We start from the raw sequence: 18,540 nt of genomic DNA, 5'->3' as shown, positions 1-18,540 counted from the left end.
ATGAAGTGAAGATTCCAGTGAAACAAGATCTCAGAGTGGGCGAGAATCTCAAACTAAACGCACAATTCACAGGACCTGTCATGGCATTCTCTGCTCCTCTCAAGCGAACTGTTTACAGTCAGGAAATGGTATTCAAATACTTGGTCAATCGTATTGGACCCTTGTCTAACATGCACAGCTACTGCTACTGTCTGGTATTGGTCCTAAGGCACACTTGGATGAAGTGAAGATTCCAGTGAAACAAGATCTCAGAGTGGGTGAGAATCTCAAACTAAACGCACAATTCACAGGACCTGTCATGGCATTCTCTGCCCCTCTCAAGCGAACTGTTTACAGTCAGGAAATGGTATTCAAATACTTGGTCAATCGTATTGGACCCTTGTCTAATGCAGGACTCTGGAGTTTCACAGGATATATTGACACTCTACAGAACACAGCGCGTCCTGACCTCGAGATACATTTGCTTTACTTCCAACAGAATGATATTCGTAACATGTGTAAGATCAAACGCGCCTATGATTTCAATGATGAAGTACAGACAGCTTACGTGAATCTGAATAAGAGAACCGACATGGGTGTGATCAGTATGTCCCTGGTGAATCCCAAGAGTTGTGGTAAGGTGACACTGAAGAGTGCAGATCCTCTGGCACCACCCTGTATTGACACTGGTATTCTCTCTGAACCTGAAGACTTGGCCACCCTGATCCGAGGTACTGACTACATCACTCGTCTAGAACAAACTGAAGCTATCCGTCTGGCTGGAGGTACTCTCATGTCTCTTAACTTGGAAGCTTGTAGTCAATATCCATGGAGAAGTACACATTCCTGGACCTGTTACATTAGACACTTGACCACCACCACTAGTAACCCAGTAGGAACTGTTATGATGGGAAATGCTGATGATCCGAATGCAGTTGTCACCCCTGACCTTAAAGTGAAAGGAATCAAGGGACTCCGAGTTGCTGATATATCTGTCTTGCCCAACGCTATTATCACTCAATCCGATGCTATCTCTTTCCTCCTCCTCTTCCTCTTCCTTCTCCTACTCTTCCTCCTCCTCTTCCTCTTCCTCCTCCTCTTCCTTCTCCTACTCTTCCTCATCCTCCCCCTCTTCCTCCTCCTCTTCCTCTTCCTTCTCCTACTCTTCCTCCTCCTCTTCCTCTTCCTCCTCCTCTTCCTTCTCCTACTCTTCCTCATCCTCCCCCTCTTCCTCCTCCTCTTCCTCTTCCTTCTCCTACTCTTCCTCCTCCTCTTCCTCTTCCTCCTCCTCTTCCTTCTCCTACTCTTCCTCATCCTCCCCCTCTTCCTCCTCCTCTTCCTCTTCCTTCTCCTACTCTTCCTCCTCCTCTTCCTCTTCCTCCTCCTCTTCCTTCTCCTACTCTTCCTCATCCTCCCCCTCTTCCTCCTCCTCTTCCTCTTCCTTCTCCTACTCTTCCTCCTCCTCTTCCTCTTCCTCCTCCTCTTCCTTCTCCTACTCTTCCTCATCCTCCCCCTCTTCCTCCTCCTCTTCCTCTTCCTTCTCCTACTCTTCCTCCTCCTCTTCCTCTTCCTCCTCCTCTTCCTTCTCCTACTCTTCCTCATCCTCCCCCTCTTCCTCCTCCTCTTCCTCTTCCTTCTCCTACTCTTCCTCCTCCTCTTCCTCTTCCTCCTCCTCTTCCTTCTCCTACTCTTCCTCATCCTCCCCCTCTTCCTCCTCCTCTTCCTCTTCCTTCTCCTACTCTTCCTCCTCCTCTTCCTCTTCCTCCTCCTCTTCCTTCTCCTACTCTTCCTCATCCTCCCCCTCTTCCTCCTCCTCTTCCTCTTCCTTCTCCTACTCTTCCTCCTCCTCTTCCTCTTCCTCCTCCTCTTCCTTCTCCTACTCTTCCTCATCCTCCCCCTCTTCCTCCTCCTCTTCCTCTTCCTTCTCCTACTCTTCCTCCTCCTCTTCCTCTTCCTCCTCCTCTTCCTTCTCCTACTCTTCCTCATCCTCCCCCTCTTCCTCCTCCTCTTCCTCTTCCTTCTCCTACTCTTCCTCCTCCTCTTCCTCTTCCTCCTCCTCTTCCTTCTCCTACTCTTCCTCATCCTCCCCCTCTTCCTCCTCCTCTTCCTCTTCCTTCTCCTACTCTTCCTCCTCCTCTTCCTCTTCCTCCTCCTCTTCCTTCTCCTACTCTTCCTCATCCTCCCCCTCTTCCTCCTCCTCTTCCTCTTCCTTCTCCTACTCTTCCTCCTCCTCTTCCTCTTCCTCCTCCTCTTCCTTCTCCTACTCTTCCTCATCCTCCCCCTCTTCCTCCTCCTCTTCCTCTTCCTTCTCCTACTCTTCCTCCTCCTCTTCCTCTTCCTCCTCCTCTTCCTTCTCCTACTCTTCCTCATCCTCCCCCTCTTCCTCCTCCTCTTCCTCTTCCTTCTCCTACTCTTCCTCCTCCTCTTCCTCTTCCTCCTCCTCTTCCTTCTCCTACTCTTCCTCATCCTCCCCCTCTTCCTCCTCCTCTTCCTCTTCCTTCTCCTACTCTTCCTCCTCCTCTTCCTCTTCCTCCTCCTCTTCCTTCTCCTACTCTTCCTCATCCTCCCCCTCTTCCTCCTCCTCTTCCTCTTCCTTCTCCTACTCTTCCTCCTCCTCTTCCTCTTCCTCCTCCTCTTCCTTCTCCTACTCTTCCTCATCCTCCCCCTCTTCCTCCTCCTCTTCCTCTTCCTTCTCCTACTCTTCCTCTTCCTTCTCCTACTCTTCCTTCTCTCCTCTTTCTCCTCCTCCTCTTCCTCTTCCTTCTCCTACTCTTCCTCTTCCTCCTCCTCTTCCTTCTCTCCTCTTTCTCCTCTCTTCGATTTCAGGACGATAAGACCGTCGTTGTCACAGTTCCCTTATCAATCCTCAAAAAAAAAAAAAAAAAAAAAAAAAAAAATCAACAATAACTTTGAAGAAGAAGGTAAAGTTTAGAAGCTTTTATAGGGAGGATGGTGACGACATAAAAATCTTGCCCAACCTAAGAAGTTGATACTCAGGGGATGAAAAATAGGAGAATGAGAGAAAAAATAGGGAAACAGGGGAAAAGGGAGAGAAGAGTGAATTATTTATTTCCTCGAGAAAAATGAGAAAAGAAATTTCGATAGCAATTCACATACGAAATGTAGCTAGGGGACTTTGTTCTTCAGAGGTTTGCAAGAGGGAACATTAAGAACGGAGGTCCTATTGTCCATCATGAATCGAAGGAAGGAGGACAGGAGATAGTCAGCCGTTCTGAGAACGAACCTTATCTGTTTGGGATAAAATTCGCTAAGGAGGTTGGGACTTGAATCTACTACTGCTTACAATGCAATGATATTCCAAGCTATACATACTCGTAACTAGGCTGGCTGACTAGCGAAATTCTTATTCAACATTTTTTTTTTTTTGCTCTTGTCTGTCAATAGTACCTACTCGTAAATCAACAATGAAAAGTAATTCAACACAATCAATTAAAAAATAATCAGAATATCAGATTTTTCCTGTCTCTTGTATATCTATTCAAATCCCGTTCAGTTTTCATCTCAGCAATCAGTCAACCAGCCTCTCACTACATTAAACTGCTGCTACTAGTGTCAAAACACAAGATTGACATCACCTCATGTCATTAACACATGTCTGTCAGATGACTCTATACATACCTACTTTGCCTATCAACCCTCATGTCTGATAGATACCTTGTTCCAACGAATGGAGCGAGCTCTACATTTTAGGGTGACTTTTCCTTGACGACAACATTGCGACCTACCAGGGATTTGGAACCTGCGACCTCCAGACTGCAAGTCCAGTGTATCAACTCATCCAGGAATGTCGCTCTGATCGGAATTTTCTAGTTCATTCAGGGGTTTTCGCGTCTTTTATGATAGTTCTGTTCTGATTCAATAACCTATTCGTGATTTAAAAATCACGTTATCACTGTTACCAACTTGCGCCGCCAGACTAGCTACATTTGGGGGTAGCGGCGCGTCTGCCCTGTAAGCTCCAGGTCGCGAGTTCGCTTCCCGCCTGGGGCGAACATAAGTCCAAACAGATAAGTTTCGTTTTCGACTTGTCGGAACGGCTGGCTTTCTTCTATCTATCCTATCATATTAGAGTTCCAGTATTACTGTGAACCTGTTAGTATAATGGAACCACTTGTTCTAAGCTGATGGTCTAAATAAAGCACTACTTGTACGCCCGATGACTCCTCCAGAAGTTTCCTAACCTACCTATTCGTGATTTAAAAATCACGTTATCACTGTTACCAACTTGCGCCGCCAGACTAGCTACATTTGGGGGTAGCGGCGCGTCTGCCTTGTAAGCTCCAGGTCGCGAGTTCGCTTCCCACCTGGGGCGAACATAAGTCCAAACAGATAAGTTTCGTTTTCGACTTCTCGGAACGGCTGGCTTTCTTCTATCCTATCATATTAGAGTTCCAGTATTACTGTGAAACTGTTGGTATAATGGAACAACTTGTTCTAAGCTGATGGTCTGAATAAAGCACTACTTGTACTGTCTTATACCCGATGACTCCTCCAGAAGTTTCCTAACCTCTCAACAAACCTATCAAACTCCTCTCTGACTCCAAGTCTAGAATGTACCTATATAGAACATCGTCACCAGTGGTGGAGACGACGGAGAAGGCCAACACAAGTTATATACCGTGGGAGAGGAATATATGTGACGACTATTATAGGAAACATCAGCAAATAGTGACTGGACGGGCGACTGATATCAGCTTGAACTTGACACATCCGCTGTTCCTCACAACCAATGGGATTCATCCGGGAGTTACGTATCAAGGTAAACATGATTTTCTTTTAAATAGGTTTTCTCCTTCTTATTAGGACTTTCCTTAGTTTCAATACTTTCTTATAACTTTTGTGGTTAGGTAGAGAGCCTCTACACAATTTTTGGGAGTAGCACAGCATTACGAATGCCCAGATTTGCAGTTTCATGTTGTATTAAAAACGTCCAATATGTCCAATTAAAACCCTTGACCCAATCGGGAATTGAACCCTGGCTCTCGGATGAGGAAGCCTAGTGCGATACCCAATTTACCACGGTGCGGAGGTTGTTTCAAAGTACCTACCTACTTTATTCTCTTCTGAGATATTGTCGGGTAGTTTTGAAACACATTTTCCTAGCTGTGTTTTCATTACATTATATTAGGCAATATGTTGATGGTTTGTGTACTTAATCTATTGACGTTCCTCCCTGTCTTGTCTTCCTCTTCTTTTCCTTCCTTCCTGTTTTCTTTCTGTTATCTTTCCTCCACCTTTCTCTCTCTCTCGCCTTTGAAAGATCTTTTCATATCTCTGAGTACCTACTTTTTTCATCTCAACTTTAAGTTTTATTGTCGGGTAGTTTTGAAACACATTTTCCTAGCTGTGTTTTCATTACATTATATTAGGCAATATGTTGATGGTTTGTGTACTTAATTTATTGACGTTCCTCCCTGTCTTGTCCTCCTTTTCTTTTCCTTCCTTCCTGTTTTCTTTCTGTTATCTTTCCTCCACCTTTCTCTCTCTCTCCCCCTTGAAAGATCTTTTCATATCTCTGAGTACTTTTTTTCATCTCAACTTTAAGTTCTACTTTCACAACTTTCTCGGGAATGTTGTGTACATTGTGGCATTTTGCGGTGAAAATGTTTGAAGCTTGTGTTGTGAATATTACGCTGCGGTTTTTGTGTGTTCGGTGGTGAAGTTCCTCAGCTTCTTGTGTTTTCATTCTTTCTTTTGTACTCCTTTTGTTTTTCTCTTTGGTCTTCTGTTTTGGGGTATTATCCCCGTCGTCTTTGTTTTGGAACTTGTCACTGAAAGTTTCAAAGTTTTGAAAAGGTTTAGTAGGTGCTGCTTTTGTACTCCTTTTGTTTTTCTCTTTGGTCTTCTGTTTTGGGGTATTATCCCCGTCGTCTTTGTTTTGGAACTTGTCACTGAAAGTCTCAAAGTTTTGAAAAGGTTTAGTAGGTGCTAGCTGTAAGCTTGTTACTGGGTGTTGGTTACAATAACAAATTTCATCAGTAAATGGTTTCTTCATATAAAATTGATCCCAAGGGCAAGTAAAACCTAGACCCTTGACAAATGGAGTGTGTCTGAAGGCATGTGATGTGTTCCAATCCACTCAACCCCGATAATAATAGTTGTACTTACGCTAATAGCTCTAAGCGTGGATATCAGGGGAAACTATGTAGAGTGCCATGTTCTCATTCTCAGTGACCAATAGGTAATTATTCTCCTTGGTCATTTTATGCATTTGAATGTTTAGTTCTCCTTTCTATTGTTTCCTTCATTGTTTAGAACTTCTAATTTATATGCTTCATTGACAGTAATATTGGTTTTCTTGTTTCTACCCTTAACTTCTCTGCTAAGTGTATCTCTGATGATGTTGTGTTCGGTCGGAATATTTATAGTCAGAAAAATGAGAAAAGAAATTTCGATAGCAATTCACATACGAAATGTAGCTAGGGGACTTTGTTCTTCAGAGGTTTGCAAGAGGGAACTTTAACAATGGAGTTCTTATTGTCCATCATGAATCGAAGGGAGGACAGGACAGAAGATAGTCAGCCGTTCTGTTTGGGATAAACCTTATCTGTTTGGGATAAAATTCGCCAAGGTTGGGACTTGAATCTACTATCTACTACTGCTTACAATGCAATGATATTTTCCTTCTCCTTCCTTAATTTCTACCGTAGGCAGAATTCTTTCCCCCCCCCCCCCTTCCTCACCCTATACACTTCTATCTCAGGACTCCAAGGTAGGTACCTACTACCTACACACAGTCATACACATATACAAATATACCCCCCCCCTCCTCCTCCTCCTCCTTGTTCAATTATGTTTGAGTCATCTCCCTCTTCCCTCTCCCTCTCCCTCCCCCTCCACTTCTATGTCAGTCGTGGCCTTCCCCCTCCCTGTGTCTACCCCTTCCTACCCTCCTGTGTAAGTTACAGTAGAACCTCGATTATTTCAACCTCCATTATTCCAACTTTCTCTTATTTCAACTCCAAAATCAGTTCAAAATAGGGTATTTATTAACCATTTTGTTCTTTTGTATCTAAATTTTTCCCCCTTTTCCACTGTTTTATACGGGATTTCAATTATTTCAACTTTCGCTTGTTTCAACTACCCTTGGTCCCAATTAGTTGAAATAATCGAGGTTCTACTGTACTACCCTCCCCTTCTATAGGGGAAGAGACCTCCTCTCCCATGATCCCCTCCACTTCTATGTCACACACTTTACCCTCTTCTACCCAGTATGTCAGTCCCACCCTTAACCCCTACCCTACCCAACCAGTGTCAGTTACTCTTTTCAACCTTTGTCGGGGGTTTTACCTGTCAGAAAGGCTGATAGGTACCCGAAAGTAAAGTGAGAGGGGGGGGGGGGGGGTTAGACATGGGTAGGAAGATAGGAGGGGAAGTATAAATGGGTTGGAAGGGAGGGGAGTATAAATTAAAATGAAGGGAGGGATGAAATAAAGGTGACATTGGGAGGGGAGACGCTTGGTTAATTTATTTTATATTTAGGAGGGAGGAACGAGGGACGGTAGGGGAATTTAAGTAAAGATGGAGGGGAAGTGAGATTGGAAGGAGGGAGGGTAATTTATATTCGGGTGGGAGAGAGAGAGAGAAAGAGGGAGAGAGAGAAAGAGGGAGAGAGAGAAAGAGGGAGAGAGAGAAAGAGGGAGAGAGAGAAAGGGAGAGAGAGAGAGAGAGACGTCAGCTAAAGTAGAAAGAGCACATATGGGATGGATGCAAAAGGATATAGAGGGGTAAGTATGCACTATGGAGTTACCTATATTTGAAGAACAATGGATCTTGGCAAGCGACTAATCTAGTACCCATGAAAATCCCATATATCTTCAAATACATGATGACCACATACTAAATTGTCTACAGTCTACACATCCAGCTTCATTAGAAACATAGGAGATGAGATAAATGGGGTATAAACCAGAACAGCAGAACACCAAGATTGCTTTCAATGAGACACACAAATTACTTGAGAGACAATCTAAACTGTATCTGTATGTGTATACCTACGTATGTATTATATATATGAAGTACCATATATGTACTCGATAAATACAATATAGAACATGTGGAAAATGCCATCAATCTTCAAATAGGTACATGAGCTGTAAGCTTGTTACTGGGTGTTGGTTACAATAACAAATTTCATCAGTAAATGGTTTCTTCATATAAAATTGATCCCAAGGGCAAGGAAAACCTAGACCCTTGACAAATGGAGTGTGTCTGAAGGCATGTGATGTGTTCCAATCCACTCAACATCGATAATAGTTGTACTTACGCTAATAGCTCTAAACGTGGATATCAGGGGAAACTATGTAGAGTGCCATGTTCTCAGTGACCAATAGGTAATTATTCTACTTGGTCATTTTATGCATTTGAATGTTTAGTTCTCCTTTCTATTGTTTCCTTCATTGTTTAGAAATTCTAATTTATATGCTTCATTGACAGTAATATTGGTTTTCTTGTTTCTACCCTTATCTTCTCCACTAGGTATATCTCTGATGATGTTGTGTTCGGTCGGAATATTTATAGTGTGTTCTTCAGAATCTTCATGTATTTGAAGATTGATGGCATTTTCTCTCTATTCAACTCCTAATTCTTCACCCAGATCAAGCACATGAGACAATATTGTTCCTTGAGTAATTTATGTTCCTTTCATTGAAAGCAATCTGGGTTTTCTCGTTTATACCCATATCTTCTCTGTTATCTCTCTAATTTATAATGTGTTCATTATGTATTTGAAGATTGATGGCATTTTCCACATGTTCTATATTGTATTAAATACATATAAATGATAAATTTTATCTATAAATATTATCGAGTACATATATGATACTTCATACATAATACAAACGTAGGTATACACATACAGATTAGATTGTCTCTCAAGTAATTTGTGTGTCTCATTGAAAGCAATCTTGGTGTTCTGCTGTTCTGGTTTATACCCCATATCTCCTATGTTTCTAATGAAGCTGGATGTGTAGACAATTTAGTATGTGGTCATCATGTATTTGAAGATATATGGGATTTTCATGGGAACTATATTAGTCGCTTGCCAAGATCCATTGTTCTTCAAAAAATATAGTTACATACGTAACTCCATAGTGCATATTTACCTCTCTATATCCTTTTGCATCCATCCCATATGTGCTCTTTCTACTTTAGCTGACGTCTCTCTCTCTCTCCCTTTTTCTCTAGGAAAGATAACAGAAAGAAAACAGGAAGGAAGGAAAAGAAGAGGAAGACAAGACAGGGAGGAACGTCAATAGATTAAGTACACAAACCATCAACATATTGCCTAATATAATGTAATGAAAACACAGCTAGGAAAATGTGTTTCAAAACTACCCGACAATACCTATCTCAGAAGAGAATAAAGTAGGAAGGTACTTTGAAACAACCTCCGCACCGTGGTAAATTGGGTATCGCACTAGGCTTCCTCATCCGAGAGCCAGGGTTCAATTCCCGATTGGGTCAAGGGTTTTAATTGGACATATTGGACGTTTTTAATACAACATGAAACTGCAAATCTGGGCATTCGTAATGCTGTGCTACTCCCAAAAATTGTGTAGAGACTCTCTACCTAACCACAAAAGTTATAAGAAAGTATTGGAACTAAGGAAAGTCCTAATAAGAAGGAGAAAACCTATTTAAAAGAAAATCATGTTTACCTTGGTACGTAACTCCCGGATGAATCCCATTAGTTGTGAGGAACAGCGGATGTGTCAAGTTCAAACTGATATCAGTCGCCCGTCCAGTCACTATTTGCTGATGCTTCCTATAATGGTGGGTGTTTTTTTTTTTTTTTTTTTTTTTTTTTTTTTTTGCTCTTGTCTGTCAATAGTACCTACCTACTCGTAAATCAACAATGAAAAGTAATTCAACACAATCAATAATCAGAATATCAGATTTTTCCTGTCTCTTGTCAATCTATTCAAATCCCGTTCAGTTTTCATCTCAGCAATCAGTCATTTGCTGATGTTTCCTATAATAGTCGTCACATATATTCCTCTCCCACGGTATATAACTTGTGTTGGCCTTCTCCGTCGTCTCCACCACTGGTGACGATGTGGTTGTACTAGCGTTCCCTCCGGCACTAGTAACCATATCACTCCCTAGTGCTGACTTCATCAGGAGAGTGGAGAAGAAAATTTGCAGAAATATCAAATTGGACAGTAGAGTGAGCAAGTTCTTTATTAGGTTGGGCACACGGTTGGATTCACTCTTGTGTGCTTGGATGAGTCTGTCTTTCCGACGTAAACGTGTGTCGTTTGAATGATTACGAATGAATTTCTCTCGAGTATCTTCTTCTCCGTGAGTTGTTTTGTGTTTTGATAGCTCACATACATTATTCTTTGTTTTGGGTTTATTTGGAATGGTCATTCTGTTGGTATAACTTTGAATAGCCCACGTTGCGTCGTTGACACATTGGTTTCTAGTTTTATGTTCCTCATTTTTTAGATGTTTTATATTTGGACGATTAGTATCTGAGTTTAGCGTAACCATATCACTCCCTAGTGCTGACTTCATCAGGAGAGTGGAGAAGAAAATTTGCAGAAATATCAAATTGGACAGTAGAGTGAGCATGTTCTTTATTAGGTTGGACACACGGTTGGCTTCACTCTTGTGTGCTTGGATGAGTCTGTCTTTCCGACGTAAACGTGTGTCGTCTGAATGATTACGAATGAATTTCTCTCGAGTATCTTCTTCTCCGTGAGTTGTTTTATATGTTGATAGCTCACATACATTATTCTTTGTTTTGGGTTTATTTGGAATGCTCATTCTGTTGGTATAACTTTGAATAGCCCACGTTGCGTCGTTGACACATAGGTTTCTAGTTTTATGTTCCTCATTTTTTAGATGTTTTATATTTGAACGATTAGTATCTGAGTTTAGTATGCTCACAGATTGTTGTATTAGTTCTTCGTCAGGTGGATTTTTACCATGAGCGCCTTGTTTATCACAATTTGTTGTTACGAGAGAGGGGGTTTTCGTGTAATGAGTTTGATAATGTCTTGTGTTATTGTTTGCTGCGACAGTGCTTACATCATATTGTCTAGCGTCATTATTGTGCAAATATTTTCCACTCTCAAAAACGAAAAATCCATTCCTGTTTCTATGTCCCCGCTCGATGCTATTCATAATGCAGGGGGAATGGTTCATATAGTTGTGAGTCATATACAAACACCATGAGGGGAGATGCAGGATTTGAATAAAAACTAGCCGACCAAATGTGTCGGTAAATTGCATGAAGATTGAGCAGTAGCGGGAAACAATTTCATCAACAAAACAACAACAGGAGGGAGAATTATTCATAATGCAGGGGGAATGGTTCATATAGTTGTGAGTCATATACAAACACCATGAGGGGAGATGCAGGATTTGAATAAAAACTAGTCGACCAAACGTGTCGGGAGATTGCATGAAGATTGAGCAGAAGCGGGAAACAATTTCATCAACAAAACAACAACAGGAGGGAGAAACCATGAATATGAGGACAGAATATGATGGCGAGGATTCTGTATTGACTTTCACGATGAGTTTGTTCACGAATTGAATTTTTTGTTTGAAACAAACATTTTGTTTTTTTCTCCTCAGGGAATAGGGGATGTGATTTAATATTACTTTGAGAACGAATATTGGGTTACTGAACACAAATATTGGAAACATGGAGAAATTTCTACTCTCTTCCAAAACATCCCAATTGAATTTTAACCTATGAATAATACATGACGAGCATATTGTTGAATGTTTTTTTCTCCTCAGGGAATAGGGGATGTGATTTAATATTACTTTGAGAACGAATATTGGGTTACTGAACACAAATATTGGAAACAGGGAGAAATTTCTACTCTCTTCCAAAACATCCCAATTGAATTTTAACCTATAAATAATACATGACGAGCATATTGTTGACAGTTGTCTTGGAGAAGATTGGAAATCAGTTACTAATGCTTTGTGAGCGTTGAAACAAATCAACGAGAATAACAATGAATCGGAAAAGGATTTAAGGAAAACAAAATAATAAGAATTGGTTGGTTTTCTAAGTAAATTAGAATTAGAAGTAATAGCAACAACAAGTAAAGTAGAAAAATAGTTTCTTGAAATAAGAATTGTTACTGTTAACGAAAATAGAATCATTACATAAGTAGTAGTAGATTTAGTTATGGCACTAAGTATTAAATTAAAATTAATATTGCTAAGAAGATTGTCACTAAAAGAATCACTATCACAATAATAAATAGTATTAGAAATAAGAGTAAAGGTCAAATTGGTGTTATTAAGTAAGAATTTCAAACAAAAACTAGATTTAGATATATTTGAGTTGGTTGTTTTTGTAAAATTTAAGATTTCTTTAAAATTAATAATAAAAGATGAATTTAAATAACAATTTAGAGTTACTGGACTGATTAATATTGAATTCGCGATAATGTAATAAAAATATTCACACTTTTTATTCTTTTTCAGAAATACTGTCATTCCTCGTGACATGAATTTCAATTTAGAACACATTATGTTATTGGTTTTGTCTGAGATAAATTTATTACATTTCAAAGTTATGAAATATTTCGTTGAAACAAAATAATTATTTTTGAGAATAAAAATCAAACAGTCTTTCACAGCGAAACAATTTGGAGCTGAATGTTCTTTGATTTGGGCATAATATTGTCTCTTGTGAAAGATTCCATCATCATCAAATACTTCTTCATGTTCGTCAACAAAAGCTCTGCTTAATATTTCAACCATATCAGCTAAATCATGGATATTACAAAACCCATCAGCACTTATATCTTCGACATTAGAAGATCTGCTTCTGTCAGAATTATTTGGGATTTTGGGCGTTTCGTCATCCATATCATTGTTATACGTCCCATCAGAAATACATACACTGTAATATTTTATAAACCTCATTTTGACATTTTCATCTCCATCAACATTTTTGACACATTTGGACTGATTAATATTGAATTCTCGATAATGTAATAAAAATATTCACACTTTTTATTCTTTTTCAGAAATACTGTCATTCCTCGTGACATTAATTTCAATTTAGAACACATTATGTTATTGGTTTTGTCTGAAATAAATTTATTACATTTCAAAGTTATGAAATATTTCGTTGAAACAAAATAATTATTTTTGAGAATAAAAATCAAACAGTCTTTCACAGCGAAACAATTTGGAGCTGAATGTTCTTTGATTTGGGCATAATATTGTCTCTTGTGAAAGATTCCATCATCATCAAATACTTCTTCATGTTCGTCAACAAAAGCTCTGCTTAATATTTCAACCATGTCAGCTGAATCATGGATATTACAAAACCCATCAGCACTTATATCTTCAACATTAGAAGATCTGCTTCTGTCAGAATCATTTGGGATTTTGGGCGTTTCGTCATCAATATCATTGTTATACGTCCCATCAGAAATACTTACACTGTAATATTTTATAAACCTCATTTTGACATTTTCATCTCCATCAACATTTTTGACACATTTATCATTGTTGTCGCCAAAGGTATTTTCATTTCGTTTTCTCGTGAAATCCATTTCCCCCTTCTCCCTAGCAGCATTATTTGTATCATGATTATCATGATTGGCGTCTAATGCATCAATTTCTCTAGCTGAAGCCACATGAAAACAAATTTGAATAGAACTTTCACAAATCATAATTTCGTTCCTTGGGGTTTTCGAATTTTCCTTCATCTTCCTCGTCTTATCTTTCAAACTTCTTTTCAATGTTGCCTTCGCTTTTTCTGTGTTTTTAATTTCTTCCCCTTGCATTTTACAAGCACAAGTTATGTTTCTGACGTGTAATTTATTTCCCTTCGCCCGTATCTTCGCATGATGTTTAATGTTATAACATTCGCCTCCGCCAAGCTCTTCTTTTTCTTCTTCTTCCTCTTCGTCTTCATTTTGCTGTGGCATCACAGAGATGATTTATTATTTCGTCCAAAGGATTTTATTTTTATGAGCTTCTAGAACATTTCCCTCTCTCTCTCCTGCTGGTTTCTTTCTTCTTTTGTTCTTCTGTTTTTGTTTCACAATGTGCTTGCTTGTTTATTACTTTTCCTTTTCATTATCATTTATTCTCTGTGCTTTCATTTCGTCTGGGCACTCAGCCAAGCAATGTCGAACTGAATACAGGTGCTGGCATTGTTCCCGGTATAAAGCCCATCACCGCTCTTTATGCCCCAGCACTTTCTCAAATAGCTGGCGTGGCATTAGTGATAGTTATAGATCTAATCGCTCTCCAAGATATAATATTGCAGGTCCAAGTAGTCCTCATCCTAGTACCAGTAGTAAGCCGTTCTTCTGTTTTTGTTTCACAATGTGCTTGCTTGTTTATTACTTTTCCTTTTCATTATCATTTATTCTCTGTGCTTTCATTTCGTCTCGTCACCCACTGCCAGGCTGGTCTGAAACAAAAGAGCAATTTAGTTTTATTAGTTCCAAGTGTTACACTGTGATAAATACCATGGATGATAGTAAACACTATGACACCCACCACCATAGAGTGAAACTACTATTTCTCATTTCCCTTCCAAACACAATTCCGCTTTTCCGTAGAGATCTTACGACTGTCTCTTGTGTCTCTTCTATGTATTTCTCATCTAGCTCTGAATTTATAAGTTACGAAGTTGGGATTTTTTTTAAGTTTGATAGAGAATTATTTTATTAGAGAAAACTCTAACTGCTAAGGTCTTATCATCCCGAAAACGAAGAGAAAAGAAAGACAGGATAGGAGAAAGCCAGCCGTTCCGAAAACGAACATTATCTGAAAAGTACTGTTTTCGCAATCGCAAGAAATACGCGTATTATACGCGTAGAAAAAGGCAAATAAGAGAAATTATTTCTAGAGAAATACAGAGGTCGGAATGTTCCTAATGCTTTCTCCAAGTCGGGTAGTTGGATTGGCTGCTGTTAAAGTACATTATGGCGTGGTGCCTCACTTTGCTCCGAATTGCTGCAAAGTTCTCTGGAGTGTTTAATTGAGCGAAAACGTGAAAATTGCGCCCCCCTCCAACCGTCTCTTCCCTTTACAAATCGTATTCTATTTCCCCTCCTCTTTCTCTCTCTCTCTCTCTCCTTCTTTTCCCCTTCTTTCTCTTCTCTCTTTTCTTTCTTCCCCTCTTTCTCCTTCCAGTGAGACATGTACAGCTACTGAGCAAGTGTAAACACAACTGGTGTCCGGTACCTAAAATGACATCCACTCATGCTCAGATCGCCTGACAGACATCACCTGGGTCTCTCAGACTCAGAGGGCCTGAGCGTGTGCGGCGGGTAGGTATAATATTCCTGTCCAGTTAATTCTGTTAGTTAGTCAGTTTCAAATTGGTTTTGTACAGTACAGCAGTTCATAGACCATAGAGTTGCCGATTAGATCAATAATTTATAGGTACACCAATATTAAAAGTAGCTTGGTTGTGGATACAAGTACCTAAACCTATGTACATAGTTACCGACAATAAGTAGTAGATACATGATAACATGACTGTCTCCTTCAATAATTTATAGGTATCTACAGGGCTCCATAACAATACAGATGAAACTTTTAACCATCTAAACCTACAGGGTACCTAGGTCACTAATTTGAAATTTTGTGGCTTATGTCCCTTTGTGTTCTGAGGGTCAATATGTGACTATTTAAAGTCCACTTTAAGTTAATTCAACTGGTAATTGCGTATTTTTCAACGTGTGTGGGCAGATATCCTTCATTTTAAACATTCCAAATAGGCAGTTCACATATGGATGGATATTATGAATTTTTCTTTTATAAGTAAGTAAAAAAAAAGCTGGTGTGAACATCACACGACTTTCCTTATCCTATTGAATGATGCTTATTTGGGTGTTGTTCTATTGAAACTTTTACAATATCTCTAAACGTTTAATCAGTATCGCTGAAAACCGCCAAAAAACGGTCAAAACGGCCAAAAAGCGGTCAAAATACCGCCAACCGCAGCAACTATCTTGACTAACCGTTTTAGGTTACATCCTTGCCACATTTGTGGACTACATACCAAATTTCAAGTCTCTAGCTCATACTGTTCCCGATATATTATTGAATAACGCCAAAAAGCGGGCGAAATGCCGCCAAGCGTTGCACCGATCTTAACTAAGAGTTTCGTGTCGCATCCTTGTCACATTTGACAGCTGCACACCAAATTTCAAGTCTCTAGCTCTTACCGTTCTCGAAATATTTTGTTTACAGACAGAAACACAGACAGACGGACAGAAGGACAGACACACACACGGACCAATGGCTGAAACTTTGTATTTAGGCTCTAGGGGCCTCAAAACGTGTTTTGGCACTTTTGGCACTAAAAACTGACCATCGAAAATTTGACCCGATTACATTACTTTCCTTTTAGTCAGCTCCCATGGCGTAGTGGTCACTGCACTCGCCTTGCACGTGGGAGACCCGGGTTCGATTCCTGGCGGGGTCAAGAAATTTGTATCATGCAAACGCTAAATCTAAAAACATGATGTAAACAAGATGGCGCCAACATGGGTTGCGTTATGGGGATCAGGATTCGATGCGAAATCTCCCTATTGACTGAGGAGGTATTTCAAATTGATTGTTAATAAAACTTGCCATAGAGATAGGAAATAAATTAATTTTGAATATTTTTGTATATTTGTCAGAATTAATTTCTATTGATGTTGAATACATTTCGTTGTTTTCATTTTCGTTTCTTAGGGGTCCAAGCAGCTTAGTTTCTTTATACAGGGTGCCCGGATTATCCACATCTGAGACACCCAGTATGTGTAACACACCTTGGGGGCGATCACCAAGTTGTACTTAACTTTTTATTTGGGAGAGGCCTAGGCCACCTTTTCCGATGTAATACTTAGCAGTTCCTGGAAACCCATGTACATCTATAACGGAGCCTAGTTTCTTTATACAGGGTGCCCGGATTATCCACATCTGAGACACCCAGTATGTGTAACACACCTTGGGGGCGATCACCAAGTTGTACCTACTTTTTATTTGGGAGAGGCCTAGGCCACCTTTCCCGATGTAATACTTAGCAGTTCCTGGAAACTCATCATGTACCTACATCTATAACGGAGCTTAATTCCTGGTGGCATCACTTGTTACCGGAATGGGTGGGTAGGTATGTAGGTAGGTATATAGGGATGTATGTATTATTGTAGGTACATAGGAAGGGTAGGTATGTAGGTAGGTATATAGGGATGTCCAGGGCAGACGCGCCGCTACCCCCAAATGTAGCTAGTCTGGCGGCGCAAGTTGGTAACAGTGATAACGTGATTTTTAAATCACGAATAGGTATACATATTGTAGCCTTGAGATGGTCTAAGGCTATGGGGTGTAAGAATAAGAAAATGCATAGTCGGGGAATAAGACGTTAAATAAGACATAACAAAACACATACTAATTCCCGAAAAAAATTGAACACTGAACAGCAGTTTGAGAAAAACCAAAAAATACGAGCGTCCGGTTAATTTTGCCGGTCAGTGTATATATTGTAGCCTTGAGATGGCCTAAGCCTATGGGGTATAAGAATAAGAAAATGCATAGTCGGGGAATAAGACGTTAAATAAGACATAACAAAACACATACTAGGCTAATTTGTATTCTGAACACATCCAAAAACAACACATGTACATAAGTGTACAACTGTACATAGGGTACTAGGTATTTACTATAATATAATAAACGCAGGTAAAGAAGAAGAAGGAAAAGAAGACGAAAGAGAAGAAGAAGAGGAAGAAGAAGAATAAGGAGGAGGAAGAGAAGAAGAAGGAGGAGGAAGAGAAGAAGAAGAGCCAGAAAAAAAAAAAAAAAAAACAAAAACAAAAAAAAAAAAAAACAAAACAAAAAAAAGTATTCTAGCACTGTATGTTTGTTTAATATTATTATTTTTAGGTACTGACTTTTTCTTGCAATTTTCAACTTTTCATTTCAGCCATGTTTGTTGACACTTTCTGTATTCTGTTTTTCCAATCCAATGTTATCGAAGGTAGTTCGTACCTAGTTCTTGTTGTTGGAAGTTTAGATTAATCAACTGTTTGACCCCAACTCGCCCCTTTTTATCTCTCTCTCCTTCTCTCAATCTCTCACTGTTCTGTTTCTCTCTCACTCCTATAGGGTATGAATTTCAATTCTCTCACATTCTCAAGTTTCAACACACATCAAAAGTGCTTTTCAGTCAAGTGTAATACAGCGGGGGGGGGGTATTTTATTTGCTAAATTGTCACTGAAGAGAAAAGCCAGCTTTGTAAATATTATGCATATTGTTGTGCCTAGTTGCATAAAAATAGCTTCTAATATGCATAATATTAAATTATAGTCTGGTGACATGAGATATAGAGAAGTTTAAGTTATAAAGTACCCACTGTACACAACAAATTTGTAACAGTTATTGTTTGTTTTTCCATTTTGTTGTTCTTGTACCTACTTTTTTTTAGTAATTTGATGTTTTCTATTAGGTAGGTATTATTATTATTATTATTATTATTATTATTATTATTATTATTATTATTATTATTATTATTATTATTATTATTATTATTATTATTATTATTA

At 39.4% G+C, this 18,540-nt stretch overlaps 1 protein-coding gene across 1 annotated transcript in view; it reads right to left on the bottom strand.

Annotated features, from left to right (window-relative positions):
- Nucleotides 1-9,332: 9,332 nt before the first annotated feature.
- Nucleotides 9,333-18,540, bottom strand: part of LOC113470944 — a 16,240-nt gene continuing 7,032 nt past the window's right edge. The window contains exons 3-7 of the mRNA XM_026829747.1: nt 13,148-13,612; nt 10,492-11,381; nt 9,974-10,092; nt 9,660-9,766; nt 9,333-9,346 (exon numbers count right to left, since the gene is read on the bottom strand). Coding sequence (XP_026685548.1) covers nt 9,333-9,346; nt 9,660-9,766; nt 9,974-10,092; nt 10,492-11,381; nt 13,148-13,612 — 1,595 coding nt within the window. The remainder of the gene's footprint in view (nt 9,347-9,659; nt 9,767-9,973; nt 10,093-10,491; nt 11,382-13,147; nt 13,613-18,540) is intronic.

This window comes from Diaphorina citri, unplaced genomic scaffold (genome assembly GCF_000475195.1).
Source record: "Diaphorina citri unplaced genomic scaffold, Diaci psyllid genome assembly version 1.1 scaffold1953, whole genome shotgun sequence".
In the NCBI taxonomy this organism is placed as follows: domain Eukaryota; kingdom Metazoa; phylum Arthropoda; class Insecta; order Hemiptera; family Psyllidae; genus Diaphorina; species Diaphorina citri.
Note: the sequence above shows the minus strand (reverse complement) of the source record. Positions and strands in the feature narration are given on the sequence as shown.